The sequence below is a fragment of the Archocentrus centrarchus genome, chromosome 17 (assembly GCF_007364275.1).
Source record: "Archocentrus centrarchus isolate MPI-CPG fArcCen1 chromosome 17, fArcCen1, whole genome shotgun sequence".
NCBI classification, from domain to species: Eukaryota; Metazoa; Chordata; class Actinopteri; order Cichliformes; family Cichlidae; genus Archocentrus; species Archocentrus centrarchus.
The window spans coordinates 14,166,996-14,190,642 of NC_044362.1; the positions used below are offsets into that span (position 1 = coordinate 14,166,996).

Genomic DNA, 23,647 nt, shown 5'->3' on the forward strand with positions numbered 1-23,647 from the left:
CAAATTCATTATTAATTTAAAATTGTGCGTTGAGTAATAGATTACCGGCCTGTATGCATACAGCAAATATGACCATGTAGGAAGACACAATTATAATTTTCCTATTGTATTATCAGAGATTCAAAATCTTGCAAGTTTTGTTGCATTTTTTTTTTGTTTGTTTTGTTTTGTTTTTTTGCAGATTTTAACAACCACAGAGCAGTAATAGTCAATCACACACTTCCTCAGTGCATGAGGTTTCACATTACTCGTCTCCCACGGGCGCATGGAGCATTAGGGCTGTGACAGAAGCTGTGAAGCACTGGCCTGGAATCGCTGCTTTGGAGCATGCTCAAAGGCTGAATAGTCTCAAATGAATAGATGGTAATTAATACACAAAGCACCCAGGAGAGCAAAGTACAATCTCAGGGCAAATTACTCCATCAATAAAATGGCCCACAGACACTATTGGAGACAGGGATTGGGGGAGCTGTCAGTAAGACAGAAGGCAGTGAAGCTCATCAGCATCAAAGTTACATAAAAATAGACAATGAGTTCTGTAGAAAGGGATGACAAATTAAAATCAAACAGTAATAATTAGATTTCTATCACCACTAAATAAATCTGACACCTCTAATAAGTTACTCTGTCTTCTTCACTTTTCTGTTCTCTTACAATCCTTCGATCTCCTGTGTGCTCATCCCATAAAGATGAAATATAGCTTTGAGATATTTGACAATGTGAATTTTATTTCTAGAGCACATTTAAAAACAACATTGTTGACCAAAGTGCTTTACAAGATCAACTACAAAAGTAAACAAGATAACTCCATAGGTGAATAAAATAGAATACAGCATAAAACATAAAAACAAAGAAATACAATAAATATGATGCAATAAAACAAACTACAACTAACACACTAAAACAAGAGACACCACAACATAAAACCTGATGGGACTCAAAATGAATTCGAATTAAAAGCCAAGGTAAAAAGGTGAGTTTTTAGAGAGGATTTAAATGACTGTATGGACTCAGCAGTACGAATATAAAGTGGCAAATTATTCCACAGTCTAGGGGCTGCGACTGCAAAAGCCGATCCCCTCTATGTTTAAAACGAGACCTCGGTTGCACTAAAAGCATCTGGCTAGATGATCTCAGTGCTCTTTTGGGGTTATATAGTTTGAGCAGCTTAGCCAAATAGCTGGGTGCCATCTCCATTTAAGACTTTAAAAGTAAGTAAAAGAATCTTAAAATCAATACGAGACTGGACAGGGATCCAGTGTAAACCTGCTAAAACTGGAGTGATGTGTTCATGCTTTCTAGTACCTGTCAAAAGACGTGCAGCAGCATTTTGGACTACCTACAAATGATGGAGAGATGATCATTCAAGACCCAAATACAGAGAATTACAGTAGTCCAATCTAGAGGTGACGAAAGCATGAATACGTTTTTCAAGGAGGAAAGAATCGCATAACCTGCACAAAATGAAAATCTTTCAGCTGACTTCTTCTCAAAACTGAGTCAGAGTCATCCACTCTGACTCCTCAGGCTCATTCAAACTCCTTTCTCAAACATCTCTCTCTGGATATTACACCTCTGTTTCCATCTCCCAAGATGTGAAAATGATGGGCACATTATCACATTGTCTGGACATCTGTACATTCATCTGCCTGAGGGTAAGGTCTGGATTACAGAAGAGTGCAACACCCAGCAGGACTAGCACTCATGATCCGGGCAGCCCCTTGTTGTGGTCTCTGAAAGATCAAAGGCTGTGGAGGGCTGCATGAACAGATACAGAGTGGCAGGGAAGCACACAAGTCCCACAGTGGCTCCAGGAGAAGATGAAGGCTTTGGGTTGAGATTTAAAGTGAAAGGCAAGCAGCACTGAGACATATGACTGAATCCTTGCGGATCCACTGTCATTCGTCTTCAAATGCAAGTTTTACACTGTCAGCACATCTGAGAAGCAGGATGTCTAACACACACGCACATGTCTGTGCTGGAAGGTGGGCAGGTTGTCCTGTGAGGCTGTCTGCTAAATGAGAGCTCCTCAGTCAGTCCTGTTGACTTACTCTGAGGCTGGCAGCTGCTGGTATGGCATAGCTGTAACAATATAGATATTTCTAAGGGATTATCAGCTATATATAAAACTGCAAATGGAGACTTAAGTTAAAGAGGGAATAATAAAGCATAAAGAGTAAAGCGAATGAGTTTCATAACAGACATATTATGGATTCACTTTGTTCTATACATACATTATTAAGTCTCTGTGGAGAGTTGCATTGCTACATCAGCAACACTGCAAGCACAGAATGCCTTGTTAGTGCTTGTAAACTGAAAATCATTTGGCCTCATCATACTCACAGACAGTGCAAGGTCATCACTTATGTGCAGACCTTTCTATGCATGTGCACAGTGAACTTTTAACCTCTATATGTGAACAAGAGCTCACAGTGATCCGCTGAGGTTATATTCAAAGAAGCATAAACAGTTGAGAGGAACGGCTTAGTTGTGTACAAGGTATTACAAGATTTCTGGTAGACCCATGCAAGATAAATCATTCTCTACTTTTGTTAAGCAGCCCTACCATTCAAACCAAACCTAGTCTCTGTTCTTTCGCTGCTTCATCTCCAGGATCTGACATCGTGCTTTGTCTCAATAAACTGTGAATCATCCACAGCAGTTCAGCTGAATAGCACCACTAGGCCAATTCAAGTCTTTTGCAATTTTTTAAAAATCTCTTTTTTATATATACCTCACTGCTTACTGTTAAAATATTTTTCCTTCCAAATCAGTGTTAATACATGTGGAGCTCTGAGCAGTCTTTAATAAGAGCAGATGATAGCAGCTACTGAGTTCATATGTCAACACAATCAATGATGAAGACCAGGTGACTGAAAGTGCTGGTAAAGGCTATCAAGGGCACTTTGAGTTGTTCAGTGAGACTGTTTAATGTGCTGGATTGCTGTGATTCTTATTTTCTGAATAGGCATGATGCCTAAAAACTCTTCAGTTGTTATTTTGCTCCTCTACTGTGTTTTCATTAGCACTATTAACATTTAGCGTGCCATTGAGCTACTAAAAAAAGAAAGGAAAAAATCCTTCACGGTGTGCATTACAGCCTTGGGCTCACATTGTGGACACCAAATACTTTAAAGCTGTAGAACTGATTCATTCAGTATGCATGGTATCTAAGACATGCTCTTGACCCCAGAAACCATTCTCTGTCAGTCAGGCAGTGCTGTACCTTACTGACTGACACTCAGGTTGTACTCAACTTAACTGGCACTTAAAGAACTCATGAAGGACATAGACAGCGTTGTTGTGTTTAGAAACTCCACTTCAGGAGGTACACCTGTACAACTGCTTGTTAATGCAAATATCTATTCAGCCAATCACATGGCAGTAACTCTGTGTATTTAGGCATGTATACATGGTCAAGACAACCCGCTGAAGTTCAAAATGAGCATCAGAATGGGGAAGAAAGGTGATTTATATGACTTTGAATGTGGCATGGTTGTTGGTGCCTGACGGGATGGTCTAAGTATTTCAGAAACTGCTGATCTACTGGGATTTTCCCACACAACCATCTCTGAAGTTTACAGAGAATGGTCTGAAAAAGAGAAAATATGCAGTGAACGGCGGTACTCTGGGTGAAAATGCCCTGTTGATCAGCTCAGAGGAGAATGGTCAGACTGCTGTGAGATGATAGGAAGGCAACAGTAACACAAATAACCACTTTCTGCAACCAAGGTATGCAGAAGAGCACAACCCAGTGAACCTTGAAGCAGATGGGATACAGCAGCAGAAGAGCACACTGGTGAATTGTAGACTCAGTTTCCTGCATGGTCTTCAGCTGATGAGCAACTGAATATTGTTTAAATGCCACAACCTAAATAAAGCACTGTTGTTGACCATGTCCGTCCCTTTATGACCACAGTGTATCCATCTCCTGTTGGCTGCTTCCAGCATGATAATGTGTGCATGTCACAAAGCTCAAATCATCTCATCTTTCTTGAACATTAAAAAATTAGTTCACTGTCCTCAAATGGCCTCCACAGTCACCAGATCCCAATCCAATAGAGAACCTTTGGGATGTGGTGGAACAGAAGATTCACATCATGGAAGTGCAGCTGACAAATGTGCAGCAACTGTGTGATGCTGTCATGACAAAATAGACCAAAATCTCTGAGGAATGTTTCCAGCACATTGTTGAATCTTTGCCACAAAGAATTAAGGCGGCTCTGAAAGCAAAAGGCTGTAACTACTGAAGTGGCCGGTGAATGTGTAACAGATTAATGTATCCTATATTGCTACATACACTTGTTAGACAAGGAGAACACCTACACTGGCCCTTGTAGAAACCTGGACTCCACATCATAGTGTGAGTCTGGAACTACAGATAGACTCAGGGACAGGCTACCTATACAGAAGAGATGTGGCATATTCTCCATGCAATCCATGTGCCAAACATCTTAAAAACTGTGTGCAAATGTGCTGAGAACAACATTTTTAAAAGTTCACTCTAATTCTTATTAGTTTACTGTACTTTGTGGAGTAAACTCATTCTTTTGAAATACACAAATACATTTTTTTTTTTTTGGAGTTTAGGGGGAGTTTATATATGCAAGGTATTTTCAGAAGTGTGTTTGTAATTTTAAGCCAAGCCTTTAGGGAAATGAGACTCTAATAGATCAAGTCTCAGAGTGGTCATGTATTCTGTTGTGTGAAGTCTTAAGGCTACAGCATCAGAAAAACCACTTTCAGGTTTTTGAAGTTACATCAGTGACTGCAAACTAAAGCAATGTAACAATGTAATTAAATGCAAATTAATCAAAAACTGAAACAAAATGAGAGGCATCAGAAGCCTGTATGTTTCAGACAGACCACAGCTAATGCTGCTTCACAATTCTTCATGCTATTCAGTGAGTGGGGGCACAGAGCAGCTCCCACCGGGTGCTGGCCTGTTCTCTGAGTGCAGTCCCCATTATGTAGGCACAAAAGGGGACAGAAAGCTTCACCCAGCTAAAAATCTCTCCAGTGCCTGAATCTGGAGCGTACATGTCCGTGAGCAATATTTGCTCATTTTTACTGAGTAAAATGTGTCCACAGGGGGCTGGTGTTGCCCTTGAACATCCTTTAAGACTTTGACCCAAACTTACCAAGTTTCACTTTATTACCCCGACATGTGCTCAATATAGGATACAAGGAGGGCCCAGGATTACTGAGTGTTAAGAATGAAATTTTTCAGTTCTTCATGTTCATTTTGGAAAAAATAATTTATCCAACTCAAATAAGCTTTCAATCAGTGATAATAGAAAGAACTCTTCAGACAGATGATGCACTCTAACTAGCAGTGAAGGAGCATCCTTGGGACTAATAAGTACAGACAAATCAGCAGGATGAGAGTGTGCATTTGGTCGATTAAGCCTGCAGACAAGCTCGTTATAAGCAAAAGTAAAAGAAAGAACACCAAGAGGACGCACAATGGCACTCTTCCACACATGCAGGCAGAACATACCGAGTGTTTTGTGTCAAAAAAGAACACGATAAAATGCTGAAAATCAGCTAAAAGCTTGCTGGAGTCCAGCAATTATATTTATTAACAAATAACAATTTTTTTTTTAACAAAATCAACTTGGGTTGAATTTTGAAGTCCACCACAGACTGTCTGCATTACAGCATGGAAAAAGGGTAAATCCCTGCCTTATTTAGATTCTGTCCCCTCACATCAAAGGTTACAGAGCAAACATGCAATTTTGATATCTGACAGCTAAAGCAATGTGTGATTCAGCTGTAATTGGGCACAGTACCAGCAAAGGTATGACTCATCAGCATCGCCACAAGTCTGTTTATCAACACTTCCTCTCCTCTCCCACATCAAGGTGGCCTGCAACCACCTAACCCTGATATAATCCAATCAGTTTTACATCTGTTCCTGTATCTTCTTGTTAGTGGCCTCCATATTTGCCTCAGGGGCTTCACATCACACATGGGAATACCTACTTATCTTATTAATTTAACAAGAAAAAAAAATGAGGAACTATGTTGCAAAGATCTGCACAAATATAATCTGGTAAGACAAAATGGCCTAATGTGTCTGAAGTGCTTGCATCACAGCTGTAGCTTCATAAAAAGAAATTTGGCAGACCCTCTGTCTGTTTGACGGCTAATCTGCCTGACAGACTACAGGCCTCATCTGCAGAGCAGAGAGCACTACAGACTCCATCTCCCTAAGCGCAGTGGCGCTCTCTGCTGGTGAACAATAACAAGAACTCCAAATTCATCTGAAGACTATTAAAACAAAACATTCACCTCTCTTTTGTGGCACTTTTTGACCATTTGCTTAAAAATGCAAAACAGTTCACAGCATAGTGTTGCTCAAAATCTCTGGGATTTTTCCTCCAACTCCTTTCATAAGAAGTACGGTAATATTAATTCAAAATGGGTCACAGTTTTTCAAAACTGGTTATCGCCACCCTTCAACACACACATGCACACACAAGCACTGTGTGATCTAATAGTTGTATTAAACATGTTAATGTCAGCCCTCCCTCAGTCAGTGCCTGACACCCAATACCTTTTTGTTTTTTCATTCTCCACCACCTGTTCTTGGCTGTCAGACAGTTCAGAGGGAGACTCCGTGGCCATCTTTGTGGAGGAACAACAGCTCTGTGACAAAGGCTTCCCAGTGCTGCCCAGGGGACCCCAAATGTATAGGCAGGTAGGTCCTTATTTCAATTAGGGTCTGACTTTAATTAAGCACAGAAGAGATTAGTCAATCCTAGAACAGCAACAACAGGCGTTTACTTTTTGTGTATTTATATAGTCTATATCGACTCATTTGTTGGGTACCGTTGCTTTATCTATTTATAGGGCTGCAAGGACATTACCTCAGTGTCCGCTGAGAAATGTCATGCAAGACATAAGGGCTTCACAGTATTCCTTTGTAAATGTTAAGGTCAGGAAACTGCTTCAATTTAATACAAAAGTGGCAAAGTTGACCTTTTACTTGTATCATTTTGTGCAGTCAAAACTGAATCCCAGTGAGACATCAGAATTTTTCTATGGGACAAAGAATACTGATAAGAACAGCTATGATGAGCCAATGAATTATCTTGTATTCAGAAGTTAAGAAATGGCAAGAACATCCTCTAAAAAAAAAAATAGCGGAACTGGCCTGTGACTGCAGCTTTGTGCGATATCTATATGTCTGCCAAATCATTAAAAGTTAAACTTTTTAGTTAAGTTTTTTTTTTACTAGTTACTTCTATGTTCCTTCTCCTCCATCTCTCTCAGGAAAGAAATGGAAGAAAGCTATGAAACATTTGAAGAGGAGTTATGGCCACCAAGAGCAGATCCTCCTCCACAGAAGCCTGTTAGGCAGATCCGCAAACCAGGTGGCGACACACACACACACACACACACACACACACACTGAATCGTTAATGACTGTGCATAAATGACTTCTTCCATTGCAAATACAGTATATGCCATACAACTCTATAAATACTAGAGAACAGCAGCACAGGGTGCCACTGAAATATGACTCTGTGGAAAGCAACACAGTGATAATGAGCCACAGCCATGCTGGATGGATCATTTCTCAGTGCAGTGGGGTGCATTGAGCTTATTTCCAGAAAAATCACATTTTGTGAGACATAGTTCTAAAAAAAAGTCAAGAAAATATCATATTAAAAAAAAAAAAAAAAAAAAAAAAAAAATATATATATATATATATATATATATATATATATACACACACACACACACACACACACACACACACATATATATATATATGTGTGTGTGTGTGTGTGTGTGTGTGTGTGTATCTGCCAACTGGCTAACAAGCCAGGCTACCAAATAGCAGCTGCAGTTTGCTGCACCTTGAAAGAAAAGAGTGAATTCATGACAGTTTGAATTATCACACTCATATCTGAGCTTGTGCTGGGCTAAAAACAATGTGGGAGGGAGCAATAGAGGTCCCTGACTTTTCATCTTGTACCGTGTTAAGGTTGATAATTTTGATTTTGTGTGAAACAGGGTGCAGTAACTTTCTTTCTCTAGCACCATCATGAGGTTTTCATTTGTTCTTTCATTGGTTAATGATCAAGCGCATCAACCTCAGCCTGAACTTTGTGCTAAGTGCATGTTAGACTAAGATGGGAAACATAGTATAGAAAGCATACAGTAAGGTCAATGTGTGCCAGTCAGCACATTCATGTTAGTGTTTCGCTTGAAGCAGAACTGTGCCAATATGTGGCCTCACAAAGCTCCCAGCATGGCTGCAGTCTCTCCAACCAGAACATTATTTTTCGCAGATGACTTGTATTTTGTTTACAGTGGAGTTAATAAAATGAAAAGCATATGGTCAGCCAAGATAAATCTATGAATATATGTTAATAGATGTAAACAAATACATTCCAGATTGAGTACATGGCTGTTTGGGGTTTTGTTTTTGTTAATGGTGTACGATATCACCCTTCATTAAACCTCCATCTGTCCGTTCCAGAAATGTACGCTACCAGAAAAATCAGAGAGGTGAGTTGGAAAACAACCAACATTAACAAGCTGATACTGAGCTCACACCTCTTATGACTTTTTCTATTAACCTTCACATTGTTCTTTACCAGGAAATGGGTCCAGCTTTGCAGCAGCCAACAGCAGAACCCAAGACTTTACCCAGAGAGGTCAGCCTCCCCAAAGCAAGTGAGTCCCATCTTTCTCCTCTACCTTTGTCCCCTGATGCCTGCTTGCCACTTGCATCCTATTAACTTCTTCTTTCTTTCAGCATCCTTGCACAAAAGCTTGTCCATCCAGAATCTGACACAGATTGAAACACCGTGGGAGAATGTCACTCTAAACCGCTGTTTGTTTGTGGCCATTACCATCCTGGTGCTCACCTCAGGCTTTCAGAGACTTCATGGCAAGTAAACTAGTGAACAAAAGTGAAATCTCAGGTATAAAAATAGCACATCTGTTGTAAGTGATCCCTTCTCATAACCAAAATAGAAACCTTACGTGGTCAGCGGGCAGCTGAAGAAGAGGAGGAAGAATCTGGACTTACAATGAGGCGATCAGGCTCACTGCGACACAGGGGGCCGCCGCCAGAGGTAAACTGGTGATTAATAAGTATTTCACTGATCAAATAATGAGATGAACAGCTGGTTTTGCTCTTCCCTCACAGCCTGAAACATCTCTGTGGGAAGTCATGTTTTGGTGGCTGCCTGACTTTGATGAAGAGGAAGAAGAGGAAGAGGATGATGGAGAGGTCAAAAGAGGAAAACCAAAGAGAGGAGCAACAGCACGAGGATTAAGAGGTCTGAGAAACAAGCCGCTGCCAGATAAACTCATGAAGCGAAGAGATGGAAAATTAAAGGATAGGAGAGCCAAGAAAGCCAGGGTAGAAGAACTCAAAGCCAAGAAAGAAAGAGCCAAAAAGGATGATCCTGAAGATGCAGGAGATGACGATGGAGACAAGGAGGCAGTTGCTAAGGAAAATAAGAAATTAGAGGAAAGGAAAGAAAAGTGTCAAAAAGGATGATACTTTCACAGCGGCAGATCTGGTAGAAGCGATGATCCCAACAGCTGATTTGATTAACAGTTATTAAAGGGTGGCAAATTCTGAGCCTTAAAGTTTTCTTGCAATTAAATGGCATGACACTATTTATAATACTATTAATAGATTTGTGTTGTGATTTGATGTAACTGCTTTATTTGAAACATGGTAATTTTGTTATTCAACTTTTTTCTTTTTAATCCAGTGCATTCCAAAGACATGCACTTACTGGGGTTAGATTAATTGGCTAATCTAAATTGCCCATAGGTGTGACTGAGTGCGTGAATGTGAGTGTGAAAGGTTGTGTCACTCCGTGTTGGCCCTGCAACAGGCTGGCGACCTGTTCAGGGTGTACCCTGCCTCTCGCCCTATGACAGCTGGGATAGGCTCCAGCCCCCCCGCGACCCTTAACAGGATGTGCGGAAGCGAATGGATGGATGGAACTTTTTTCTTTTTAATCCAACTTTTTTCTAGTTCTGGAAAGTGGCATTGAATAAATTATACCATCAAATGTCAGCAGTGTGTAGCTAGAAGAAACTTAACATGTCAATCAGATCAAGGCTGAGCTTTATCAAGAATGTGTCCAGTTTAGTCTGTTATATTGCTCTTAGAGCCACTTTGGAGAGCCCAGGTAACGACCGTCTCCTCAGCAAATCCAAGTTTTCACCCTGATCAGCAACCCTGAGCTTCAGCATTTAAACAGTCAAACATTTTTGGTGTGATGCCTTTGTAAAAATCAGACTCTCAGAAGACAAATATTTTCTGTTTCTCCATAACATTTAATTACAAAACCATAATCCTAAATTACGAGCGCCCACTCATACCTCCATGTCCAGAACGTGGATATTAATACAAAAGAATGTGGCCATATTAATGATGCTGCAGTAACAAATGGTCCTGCACATTTTAAACCAAACAAATACTGAAAATCTAATAAACATGAGCTTTAAACATCTGTAGAAATAATAAAACTAAATATCACTGCAGCATGTAAAAGAAGGACACTGCAGACGGGCAGAGCAGTGTGACTGCAGACCATGACAGAAACCAAAAAAAAAAAAAAATCACTTAAAACAGCTCACTGATAAGGGATCAATTATTAACTATTGTAAGGCCCTCTGGAGGGGGTGGCCTCATTGGCATGGGAGGCATGGGCATCTGTGGGGGCATCTGGGGGGCTCCTGGGGCGCCAGGTGGGAGAGGAGGGACAGGCATTCCCCCTGGTGGGGGAGGAGGCAGAGTGTCATTTGGTGGGTGATCGCCACTCATAAGAGGAGGAGGACGTTTTACAGTGGCAGCAGGTGCTGGACCGCTTGACTGGGGAATAGCTTTCTCCATTTTGAAGTGGAACTGCAGGAAAAACTGGACATAAAAATAACAAAAGAACAATTAAAAAAAAATATTTCTGCTGTTAGAAAATAGTTTTAAAATAACTAATACACTTGAAAAATTTTTACAAGGATTTTTAAGATGATTTTTTAAACATATAAAACTAGTAAGGATACCACTTTCTTGGCCCACTGTTCCTGTCAACTGTTATTTATGCATAACAGCTTGAACTATAAAGAAGTTCAAGAGATCATTTTGCCTTCAGTTGTTGGGCTGGCATTCATCCATGTATGTACACTAATTAGATTAGGCCACATGTAGATGAGGTAAACAATGATTCAGTTCTCTCTCTCTCTCTCTCTCTGGTATACACTACATGATTTTCTTTTCATGCTGGAAGAGGAGAAAAATTCCCAAGGTGTACAAATCATCAATAAGAGTCTGTCCACACAGAAAGAGGAGGAAAATCTGCACCTCTGTATGCCTATTTTGTTCTACCCCTTGCAATGGTCCCAACTGCTGGGCCTTTTAACTGTACTGGTAGATACGCTGTAATATAGTTAGTACCTGTTTAGTTTCTTTGTTCCAGTGGGTCCAGAAGCGGTTTTCTGCTTTATCAATTTCTCTGCTGGGTACCTAAAACAGCAAATATGTTAGTGTTACATGCAGGCAAACAAACCAGTGTAAGGGGAAGAGAAAAGTGCAAGTTCCTCTCACCTTGAAGGCAATGGTCTCATACGGTTCAGCAGCAAATAGCAGGTACTGCCAGCGACGATCGGGAGGCTCGATGCGCTGCTCATAAGCAGACATGAAACGATGCCTAGGTCCAATTCCTTCAGCGATCTCTGGATAGTCAATCTGATAGGCAGAGAAAAGAATACAGGTCAGTAACATGTAGCCATTAATCTTGCAGTAAAAAACTTTGAAGGTTAGAGCATGAGGTTATCAATTGTCATAAAGATAACTGCATTTAGCTCTGTTTTAAAACACACAAATCCCAAATACTTGGCTTCTAATCACAACAAAACACAAAAGGGTATTGGATTGTGCGTGTTCTTACTAAACATACATACCTGGAAAAGTAAAGACTGCTGTCCAGTCTCTGGATCCCTTTGTTTGGTCACTGTGAAGAATTTTTTTTTTTTTTTATTTATTTAAAATAAAATTTGCAGAGAAACTACTATTATTAACCAAACAGTGACTGCCCTGGAATAAAATGACACAACATGCTTACCTTTGTATCCCGGTCGACCAATTTTGACAAACTTCTTGACCTCAACTTTCACTTTGGCTGGAGCTGGTTGAGCAGGAGCTTCTTTTGCCTCTTTTGCTGCCCTCCGTGCTCTAAAAAACAAAAAGTATCAAGGTCTTTACAGGTAATAAACCCAGCAGACACCTTTGGGAGAAACCACCTTCTGTTGCTGCACCCAGCAAAGCAAAAAAATAGCCGGATTTCTCAATTAAAGAACATTTTGAGTGATAGCTGCTCAGTTTGAGATGAGGTGAGTCCACCCACTCTAAAACAAAGATCCTTCAGTTCTACACAAATCTTACATGTGTAATGTTTCCTTCAAAATGACAGATTTCTCATTCATTTATGTTAAAACTGCAACTTTAATTAAACCAAAACATAATAAAGTAACAGTTCTTGCACTCCCCCATTGTTATGTTGTCGAACAGACAATGTGTGGACTTACAAGTTGGTCTGATGTTTCTTTCCTTGTGTGTGAGCCAAGTAGCTTCCCTGAAATACAGAAGACAGAAGTCTGATTTTTCTTTCCAAACAAGACACCCAGATAACAACAAATAAAATCAAATTCAGTTAACTGAGAAACTTCTCACTGTGTCCCTCACCTCATTGTTGTGAAGTGTCAGACAAAGTTTGCACTCGTACGATCCTAAATGATTTTTCATAAAGTAAGGATCTTTGTTGATGTCAATGGTCTCCAGGGCCAGCTGACGTAACCGTTCTCGCCTGTCACGGTTACTCTCAGAGGCAGATGCCACCCCTCCGCTCCCCGTCTTCCCTCCAGCTCGATGCTGGAAATCCATTTTTGTAAGGTGCTGGACTCAAACAGACACACCTCAGTGGCCAGCTACTCTAAAGAGATTCCTCCTGATTACCTGTGAAAAAATAAGAAACTGTTGCCAGTGATGGTGGAAAAAAGATAACTCTAGACTCCAGAGTTGTAGCACAACATGGCAACATGTGTGGCATTACATTATCACGTGTGTGTAGTCTAAGGCACTCACGTGAGAAGATTTTTATTGCTCAAATGTATAAGTACTGTATAATCTTTATAGATAATACAACCTGCTTTAAAAACACCTCATCACCATCATAATAGCCCTCTAGAGCAAAAATTCGCGATGCTAACAACATCCTTACAAAGGCTCGACATGAATACAGAGAAGTAAGGCCAAAACAGCCGTTATTTAGGGGGCTATTTCTAAATTATCTGAGCCAATTTACCACCGTACAAAAGAAAGAGTCTTCCCATTTTTACAACAGACTGCTGAATGGCCCCTACAACAACCAGCTAGCTGTAGCATATTAGCATACAATAGCAGCCGAATGCGCCGGGAAGCTTAATGTTAAGCTAACGACGCTACCAGCTAGTAATGAAAAGCTTTTAACAAACACTAATGATTAAAGTACATGTTTGGTCCCCACAGTGGTTAGTTACACGATAAAACATTTAAATATACTACAATCAGATCACTTTGATAAAACTCACCAGCTCCACAACGACAGCAACGCGTTTCCCTGATTGGCAGTTGCGCATGCGCGTGAATTATTTCCCTCGGGTTTTGGTGATAAAAAAAGCTACAGGTGTGTTACTGCCACCTGCTGGGCTGGCTCTCCAGCCCACAGACGGCTGGACCGACAGTCCAGGTCACTAAAATGCTTATTTTCCACACAGTTTTTGTTTAGTTTCAGACAGTTATAGAGAAAGGCACCTCAAGCTGTTTATCTGAAACTGTGTCTAGTAAGCATTTATGCCAAAGAGTAAATATTTAATTCCATTATTGCTAAATTGTATATTTAAACATATTCAGCAATGAACCCATTCCTCTGTAATTGCCTTAATAATGTTTTAACAACACAACCTTTATGATTTCACCATCTGAATGCCGCAGCACAAATCAAGATTCTTCAGATCAGACATTTTTCCAATACTCTACTGCTGAATTTTGGTAAGCTCATGTCAGCTGTAGCCTCAGTTTTCTGCTCTTAGCTGACATGAGTGGCACCCACTGTGGTCTTCTGCTGCTGTAGCTCATCTGCTTCAAGGTTCAACATGTTGTGCATTCAGAGATGCTCTTCTGCATACCTTGGTTATAATGAGTGCTTATTTGAGTTACTGTTGCCTTCCTGTCATTTTGAAGCAGCTTGTCCATTTTCCTCTGACCTCTGACATCAACAAGATATTTTCACCCAGAGAACTGCCGATCACTGGATATTTTCTCTTTTCTGGACCATTCTCTGTAAATCCCTAGAGATGGCTGTGTGGGAAAATGCCAGCAGACCAGCAGTTTTTGAAATACCCAGACCAGCCTGTCTGGCACCAACATCAGTGCCTCATTCAGTGTCACTTAAATCACCTTTCTTCCTCACTCTAATGCTCAGTTTGAACTTCAGCAGGTTGTCTTGACCAGGTCTATGGGCCTAAATGCCTAAATGTCAAATGCCTTGTTTGCATTAACAAACAGTTGAACAGGTGTACCTATTAAAATGGCTTGCGAGATTACCTTATCCTGGAAACCAAAGGGAAACAGTTAGATTAACTAGATTGAAGCTGGGGCTTGTGTTTCCGGATAAAGAAGAAACATCCAAATGAGTCCTGCTAGGCAGTGTGAAACGTTAATGTTACTTTGACCTGTAGAGGGCAGTAACACGCCTGAAGAGAAAAGGAAGAAGAAGACTGCCGTAGTAGTGAGGTGTGTCAGTGCCTGTTAGAGGTGTGTGTGTGTGTATGTGTTTGACATTAAGTCCGGCGCTGTTGTTTTTAGTTGACCGCAGAGATGATCAAACGCAGTCCGTCAAATTTCGAGGACGTCAGATAGCGAAGCAGTACAATCCCTAAACCGTGCTACCGTTACACAGCCCCTGTACTATGCTTTCGATTTTGGGGGGGACGGGTCATTTTTAGCCTGCCTGTGTCCGTCGGTCTGTCCAAGCTGTGTGTGTGTGTACGCGATGCGTTTCAACGAGAAGGAGCTGGTGTTACTGAGTCGCCAGCCCTCTGAGAGAGCAGCTGAACTGGGGATGAGAGGGCCCAAGAAAGGAGACGGTAAGGACGCTCATTTACACGCACTTCCGCTTCATGTTTGTGGGACAGCAGCTGATGTCGGGATCAGATATTTAGTCATGGCTTTCTCTGTATAGCTCCTGCTACTGCGGCGCTGCTCTGTGTTTGTTGTGGAGACGAATTTCTCAGTGTGACTTCCCTTTTTGTTACCTTACAGTTGTAAAGAAGAGGCTAGTGAAACTCGTGGTCAACTTCCTCTTTTATTTCCGGACTGATGAGGAAGAGGTCAGTATGCTTGTTGTCACAGCATTTTTTTTTTTTGATAAATTGAATTAATTCATTGTAAAGGGGGGGAGTTAATCAAAATGAACACTTTTTATTTGGCAGCCAATTGGAGCTTTGCTGCTGGAGCAGTGTAGGGTGGAGAGGGAAGACAGCCAGACTTTCTCTATTGGTAAGCCACAGTATCCTCAGACTTACAGTTAGATCCATAAGTGACAGATTTTTATATATATATATAGTTTTACCTCTGTACACCACCACAGTGCTTTTTACATCAAACAATCAACATGAGATTGACGTGCAGATTTCCAGCTTTAATTGGAGGGTTTTAACTACAGTATTACACCAACTGTTTTGGAATTACAGCCATTTTTGTATACAGTCCCTCATTTTCCAAGCCCATAAAGTAATTGGACAAACTAACATAATTTGGTAACGCTTTCTTTTAAGGCCCACCCTTAGGCCGTAACTATCCTGTAAATAAATTTTAGTTATGTGGAATTCCGCCGTAATTATTTTTACTACAGCTGAATTAAAAATAATTACGGCGGAATTAAAAATAATTCAGCCGTAGTAAAAATAATTACGGCGGAATTAAAAATAATTACGGAGGAATTAAAAATAATTACGGCGGAATTCCACATAACTAAAATTTACTTACAGGATAGTTACGGCCTAAGGGCGGGCCTTAAAAGAAAGCGTTACCCATAATTTAATCTCTCTGCCTTCAGATTTGTGTTATTGGGTTGAGATCAGGTGACTGTCTTGGGCATTGAAGAATATCCCATTTCTTTGGCTTAAGATTCTCTTGGGCTGCGTTTGCTTATATTTCTATCAGCAGTTAGACTATATTGCCAAAAGTATTTGCTCGTATGCCTTCACACGTATATGAACTCCCATTCATAATCTATAGGGTCTGATATGATGTCACTAATCCTTTGCAGCTATAACAGCTTCAACTCTTCTGGGAAAGCTTTCACAAGGTTTAGGAGTGTGTTTATGGGAATCTTTGACCATTCTTCCACAAACATATTTGTGAGGTCAGACACTGATGATGGACAAGAAGGCCTGGCTCACAGTCTCTGCTCTAATTCATCCCAAAGGTGCTCTCTTGGGTTGAGGTCAGGACTCAGTGCAGGCCAGTCAAGTTCTTCCCATCCCCAAACTGTTCCCACAGATGTCTTGGCATGCTGAAGCAATAAGAGTTCCTGTCACTGGAACTAAGGGGCCTGCTTTACACCACTGCATCCAACGCTTTGCATTGCACTTGGTGATGTAAGGCTTGGATGCAGCTCAGCCATGGAAACCCATTCCATGAAGCTCTCTACACATTGTTCTTGAGCTAATCTGAAGGCCACATTAAGTTTGGAGGTCTGTAGAGATTGACTGCAGAAAGTTGGTGACCTCTGCGCACTATGCACCTCAGCATCCACTGACCCCACTCTGTGATTTCACAATTGCTTCCACTTTGTTATAATACCACTAACACTTGACTGTGGAATATTTAGTAGTGAGGAAATTTCATGACTGGACTTGGTGCACAGGTAGCATCCTTTCACAGTACCACGCTGGAATTCACTGAGCTCCTGAGAGCAACACATTCTTTCACAAATGTTTGTAGAAGCAGTCTGCATGCCTAAGGTGCTTGGTTTATACACCTGTGGCCATGGAAGTGATTGGAACACCTGAATTCAGTGATTTGGATGGGTGAGTTAGTACTTTAGGCTGTATAGTGTACATCATCAATAAACACCAGTGAGCCAGTTCTACTGGCAGCAATACATGCCCATGCCATAACATTATTGCCAACATGTTTGACAGATGACGTGGTATGCTTGGATTGTGAGTTTTTTCTCTTCTCCATCATGCTTTTCTCTGTCCGTCATTTTGGAATAAATTCATCTTGTTTTCATCTGTTCAAAGTTTTTTTTTTTCCCATAACGGTGCAGGCTCTTCAGATATTTTTAGGCAAAGTCTAATCTGGCCTTCCTGTTCTTGAGTGTAGTGAGTGTTTTGCACTTTGTTGTAAGCTCTCTGTATTTCCATTCATGAAAGCATCTCTTTACTGCAGACTTTGACAAAAATGAACCTGCCTCCATGAGAGTGTTCTTGACTTGATTGGATATTACGAAGTTGTTTTTCTTAACTATAGAAATAATTCTGTCATCAAGTCTTTTAGTTGTCTTCTGTGCTCTTTTTAGGCCTTTTGATGTTTCTGAGCTGGCCAAAGCATTCCTTCTTTTTAACAATGAATCAGATTGTTGATTTGGTCACTCCTGCAGTTTTCACTCTCTCTGATGGGTTTATTTTGTTTTTTCATCCTCCTTTGCCTGCATCAACATCTTTTGGAATCAACTCCAGATCTTTTATCTGCTTATTTTATCATGGAATAACAAGGAAACAGGACACACCTGGTCATGAAACCGCTTGTCAGTCAATTGTCCAGTTACTTTGGAGCCTCTTAATATGGAGGACTGGGAATAAAAATAGCTGTAATTCCTAAACAGTTCATTTGTTTTTTTGTTTTTTGTTTTTTCTGGGCCTTTTGCAGCTTTATTTGATTGATGTTCTACAGTGGAGAGAGACAGGAAAGAGAGAAGAAGAGATGGGGGAAGACACACAGTAAATAGCAACTGGGTTGGGACTCGAACCTGCGCCATCTGTACTGCCACGCGGCATATGTGGTTGCCCGCTCAACCACTGAGCCACCCTGGCACCCTTAATTTGGTACTTTTGTTAAATACGTTGAATTAAAGCTGAACTTATGCACTTCAATCACATCTTGATTGTTTAATGAATAAACTGTGGTGGTATATATAAAACTACAAAAAAATTGTCTTTGACCAAAAACTTAGGGACCTAACTGTATGTCTCACTCTGACTAATCTTCACTTTCTCACCTGCTGTCTGCTTCTCAGAGTCTCACAGTTTCTTTGTGCAGTTCCTCTTCGTGTTTCTGATCTCTAATGCTTTGTTTGTTGTAGCATTTCTGGATGAAGCAGAGAGGAAGTACGTGTTTGAGTGTGATACTGAAGCACAGTGTGGGGAGTGGATAGATTCCATTAAACAAGCGAGGTAGGACTTTTTTTTTTTTCTTTTCTTATTCCAGCAGGCACAAAGGTTTACAGATGCTTTGGAAAACTGTCAGTAAATGATGAAAGAAAGAAAGAAAGGAAAGAAAGGAAAGAAAGAAAGAAAGGAAAGAAAGAAAGAAAGAAACTCAAATCAGTCTTTTAAACCAAATTTATTATGTTGATCCGGGTATCAAATTAAAAACCCACAGACGTCAGAACACGCTCACTGGGTATTTCGATAGTTACACATGTTAAACTGATCATTAAAGCAAATATTTAATCGGCCAATCACGTGATAGAAACTCATTGCGTGTAAACACAGTCAAGGTGATCTGCTGAAGTTTAATAAGCATGGTGCAGCTGGTGATATTATTATTATTATTATTATTATTATTATTAGCTGTATATTCATATGTATATACTGATAGGTAAGCTGATACGTTGCTTCTAGTACTGCTACAGCATGTATTCATGAAGTCTAAAAGAATGGCATTTTGTCCGTGTTGTTCCAACTTAGTAACTGAATAATGAAAAACTGTGTTCTGTCATCTGAATATGGTTACACAACTATGTTGTCTATCTGTGCTATTTGAACAGTGCAGGTACAACAAGTGGCACCTCATATTGTAACAGAGTAACACTCACATGGGTGAAACCGTCACAAATGAATGATTTTGCTGTTTCCAGACACATAGTGTTAGAAATGTGACTGTTAGACAGCTTCAGTCTAATCCATTACAGCTCTAACATCTTGTTTTAAATCTTACTGGGAATACATAATGCTCCCAAACAGCAGAAGATATCCGAGGAGGATAATAGCGCTCTAGCGTTTCCTCAGAGCTTCAGTGTTTCTGCCAGAAAAGTTGTCAGATCTGGCAGCTGTGGCGTAGGGTACAATTTAATGCCACACTTGATTAATCTATGTGCTATAACACTAATTGAGTGGTAGCTCAGACAGACCTGCTGGGCTTCATATGAGCAGACAGGCGGAGAGACAGACCCGAGACACACCAAGTTCATTCCCCACAAAAAATAAAATTAAATAAATAAATAATACATGTTATTTGTATAGTGCCTTTAAAAACAGAGTTTACAAAGTGCTTTGACAGAAGTGCCAAAGCAAAAAAATCTCAAAGGGTATACAGCCATTAAAGTCACAAAAACACACACAAATATTTCTAAAAGCATAAAAATATTTTTTTTTAAATGAAAAACTGGAGCAAGACTACTAAAGGATGATAACCAGAAGATAAAAGGTAGCATATATAATAGAATCACTTGGTAAAATGGTAAATGGACTAGCACCTTTCCACTCAGTTGAGCACTCAGTGTTTCTACCAAAAACCACACGCATTCATACAGCACTTTTGTCTGTGCCTAAGCACTTTCTAACAGTCACACACTCACATTCTGATGTAGGGGCAGCTTGAGGTTTCAGTGTCTCAGAAGGTCAAGGATTAATCCACTGACCTGATTTGTAGACAGCACGCTCTACAACCTGAGCCACAGCCCAGGTGGTGGCCCAGGTGGATTGACTTAAAAGCAGGTCTATAGAAATTAGTTTTAAGAAGTGATTTAAAGGAAGTCAACGATTCTGCAAGCATGATGTCCTCAGGAAGTTCATTGACAATGGGCAGTGATGACAAAAGCACAGTCACAGCCAGAATAACCCCACCTGAAGATCTAAGGCTGCAAACAAGCTCACATGGGGTCTGTAGTTCTCATATGTAGCGTGGGCCCAAACCCTGATGAGTATTAAAAGTTATTAGTAAAATCTTAAAATCAACTCTAAAACATGCATGAAACCAGTAGAGAGGAGCCCGGATAGGAGTCATATGGTTCTGACTGCTAAAACCAGTAAGATTGTTTACATAAAGCAATAACAGATTTTATTAGTGGACACAAGTCAGCTGAAGAGGTAAAAGGCATAAAGCAACAAAATTTGCCCCCCCCCCCCCACCAACTTCTTTATCATTTATTCAGTTTCTGTAGCAACTGTAGCAATAATGGTAATCATACCAACAGTACTAATAAGATAAAATATTTTTTTAAAAATCAACAAAGCAAAACTTGTTATTGCATGTGGTATGAAAGATTTCTTGTATCTGTCAATCAGGCAGCAGAGTGTAACATTTACTAGTGTGTGGCAGGAGGTTAACTTAGACCAGGCAGACTGCTGGGTTTGTAATACACTGTTGGAAACTTTGCGCTTTCCTACCCTAGCTAGTGCCAGCAGTCAATAAGCAACACACAATTAAAATGCGGCACTTTAATTTTCCCTCTGTGCAAAATGTTGGCAACCGGTGGCTTGCGCTGAAAGGGTGACCCAGAAATGTTCAATCATGAGAATGTTTAATGTTACAAGCCTAGTTGCAGCTCTGATCTTATCTGTATTTGTTGAACATTATTTCTCCCTAAATGTCAAGTTAATTTGTTGTCTAATCTCTTGCAGTTATGAGTTCATGAGGAAGAATCTTATATTCTATCGAACAGAAATCCACAGGCTCACAGGGAAGGTGAGACCCCTCACAGCAGCACGTCAGTGCGCTAAATGCCACACAGATGGTGCTTCTAATCAGCAGCATTCATACTGTGGGATGGTTACAGTGTGGTTTGGAGTTCATATTATCATCACCATCAATAGCAGACAGACTGGTAGATAAATGAAGCAAGATAGTTTAGGTTCTGCTTGGCAATGTTGCGCTCTCTCTGCTGCTAAGATTCATGTAATCAACTCTGTGGAATTTCATTATGACTCTCAAAGCACACGACAAAGCGTGCTTGATAAAGCTCAATTAGCAATGTGTCTCTGTAGAAACAATTTCCTAGTTACTCAGGATGACACACAGGCTGCAACAGCCTTCATTTGCTTTCCTCTCTGTGCTGTAGGTCTGATTGTACGTATAATTATTCAGTGCAGTAAGAGTCGTGGCTGAAATCCCACTAACCTCTGGAGATCTCTGGAGTGTATCTTTGAGTGAGATTTGAGCTAAGCATTTCATATAAAGTCTGATTCTGCTTCAAGAACAAGGAATTTGCTCCTTACACTGTTTCACTCACTGCCTGCTTTCTCCACAGGACCCCTTGGAGCAGTATGGTATATCAGATGAAGCTCGTTTCCAGGTCAGCAACGGCCGGCCACTTATGGCTAGAGATACCTCCTCCCTGTAGACCAGCGTCCTGTGTTCAGATATACTTTTTATTTTCATTATAGTTCACTCTGCCATTCCAGCACTCACTCCACACTCCAAACTGCAGCGTTATCATCCACGCTGCTGAGATCTTTACTGCGCTTTATTTAATGTATTCAGTGTTACCTCAGACCTATGCAGATGTTAAAGCCAGGTATCTGAGGTGATGCAAAGCCATGCCTGCTGCATCAGTGTCAGTCATTACAGGTAATGCAGTTCTTTGGATGAGTCAACACTGTCATATTAGTGATTTAGGGGCATTTTTCCTTGCCTTTTCTGTCATTTTCAGCCTTAGTTAATCAGTTGCCTGTATAAATGTTTTATTTTTTCTACTGTACATGCTGTACATTCAGACAATGTGATTTTAAGGGCCTCTGGATGTGCTTAAGCTCTAGGAGTGAATTTCATTCAGGATTATTAGTAATTTGAGAAGAACTGTGTTCAAAATATGCCATTTAAGGGCATATAAACATACGTAACTCATTGTTTTAATGCACCCTTTTTTAAAGAAGCTTACAGTTAATACCTTACCCTGATTTAGAAAACCTTTGGCAGTATTCCTGCCCTGATTTGAACTGTTTGTCTTTTCAATTGCTGAGTTGAGCCACATATTTTACTCGGTTTCTGTGAAAAAGACAAAGCTGTCAGCTGTCCAGATGTGTATTTATCTTATGCCTCATTAAACTGTTTAGTTTTTAAAAAAATAGAATATGTTTGCACATGTTACTGGGTGTTAAGGCTTTTTTCTTTTACAGTAATTTACTTAATGAGTCTACTGTACCTTTTCTGTGGCACTTTGAATCAGATTCCTTTGGGTAAGCTGTTGGACCATGTGTTTAAAAACCAGGCTCCCAGCATGATTCGGGGGGGCGGGGTCACACTAACATTTGAGGTGTTTCAGCAAATCGAGAGCTGACATTTTGCTCTCAACTTTATTTTCCTGTAAGACTTGCATCCTCCAAATTAGCAAAAAAGAATAACTGCATGTCATTGAATGCATCTTCATTTTTAATTTTTTGCACATAGAACTGTTTGTTTTTCATTAATTACATCTGCTTCACTGGCATCTCTTTTTATACTAATAAAGCCATTTGCAAGATACTGTAAATTCATGCAGTGTGTCATCTGTCAACCAAATGTGATAACAGAAAATATTTAAAAAAAAAATAACTTTAACTAATGTGGGACTGTGGCTACGTCTATCTTTTGTGTACAGTCATCAAAATAAAGGCCTACTGGGGTTCTTAGTAAATTTTGACCTGCCAGGCTGTAGATGGAGCTCCCATGTACACACCAAAATAAATAGACAGACGCACCTCCACAGCTAGTAGATGATGTACAGAATGAAGGAAAAAGGAAAGCTGATTCTGAAGGCAGACATTTTCAGCTGAGGTGAAAAACTGGTGAGCCATCGTCTTTCCCAGGTGTAAAGAAATGCCTGTGCATTAGTTTTCCATGAGCCAATTTCTGTTGTCAAAGAACACAATTTGCTTTGGCATTTTGATGTTTGAATCCACACACCAGTAAAGGGGGAGCCATAGACAGAGGGCAGAGGCTTCAGAAAGTCACTGAACTGAGGAAAAGGCATACAAGTACAGCACAACACTGTTTCGTTGAGCCCGGTCTTCAAGCAAGTGTAATTTTGATGTGAATACAGTTCCTTGGCAGATGGCTGTATTGTGCACCATGGTACAGGTAAACTACATCATCAAGAATTTTTTTTACTTCTTTCTTTATATCTCTGACACAGTTACTGATTTACCATGGTGAGGCCTGTAAAACAGGCTAGGCAAGACTTGACCTCATGGGTCAGTAGCTTGTAGAATCACCGTTAACAGCAATAATCAGTAATAATAAGTAATCATTTCCTGAATGACTATCAGTCTCTCACAGTGTTGGTGAAGTTTTGGCCTACTCTTTACAGTGTTGTTTCAGTTCATTGAGGTTTGTGGCCATTTGTTTATGCACAGCTCTCAT

At 40.3% G+C, this 23,647-nt stretch overlaps 3 protein-coding genes across 3 annotated transcripts; 2 read left to right on the forward strand and 1 right to left on the reverse strand.

Moving 5' to 3' along the window:
• Positions 1-6,591: 6,591 nt before the first annotated feature.
• On the forward strand, positions 6,592-9,622 carry LOC115796464 (junctional sarcoplasmic reticulum protein 1). Its single transcript, XM_030752885.1, has 7 exons — positions 6,592-6,703; positions 7,279-7,379; positions 8,495-8,523; positions 8,616-8,691; positions 8,774-8,908; positions 8,995-9,095; positions 9,170-9,622. The coding sequence occupies exons 2-7, from the start codon at positions 7,286-7,288 to the stop codon at positions 9,524-9,526; spliced, it is 792 nt and encodes a 263-aa protein (XP_030608745.1). The 5' UTR covers positions 6,592-6,703; positions 7,279-7,285; the 3' UTR covers positions 9,527-9,622.
• A 677-nt stretch (positions 9,623-10,299) lies between these two features.
• sf3a2 (splicing factor 3a, subunit 2) lies at positions 10,300-13,672 on the reverse strand. Its single transcript, XM_030752173.1, has 8 exons — positions 13,609-13,672; positions 12,725-12,994; positions 12,568-12,614; positions 12,105-12,214; positions 11,944-11,993; positions 11,588-11,728; positions 11,438-11,506; positions 10,300-10,903 (listed from the first exon to the last, which is right to left on the reverse strand). The coding sequence occupies exons 2-8, from the start codon at positions 12,920-12,922 to the stop codon at positions 10,634-10,636; spliced, it is 885 nt and encodes a 294-aa protein (XP_030608033.1). The 5' UTR covers positions 12,923-12,994; positions 13,609-13,672; the 3' UTR covers positions 10,300-10,633.
• A 1,092-nt stretch (positions 13,673-14,764) lies between these two features.
• On the forward strand, positions 14,765-22,753 carry plekhj1 (pleckstrin homology domain containing, family J member 1). Its single transcript, XM_030752941.1, has 6 exons — positions 14,765-15,165; positions 15,341-15,408; positions 15,511-15,577; positions 18,390-18,480; positions 20,932-20,995; positions 21,558-22,753. Exons 1-6 carry the CDS (start codon positions 15,072-15,074, stop codon positions 21,648-21,650), a joined length of 477 nt encoding a protein of 158 aa, XP_030608801.1. The 5' UTR covers positions 14,765-15,071; the 3' UTR covers positions 21,651-22,753.
• Positions 22,754-23,647: the final 894 nt, after the last annotated feature.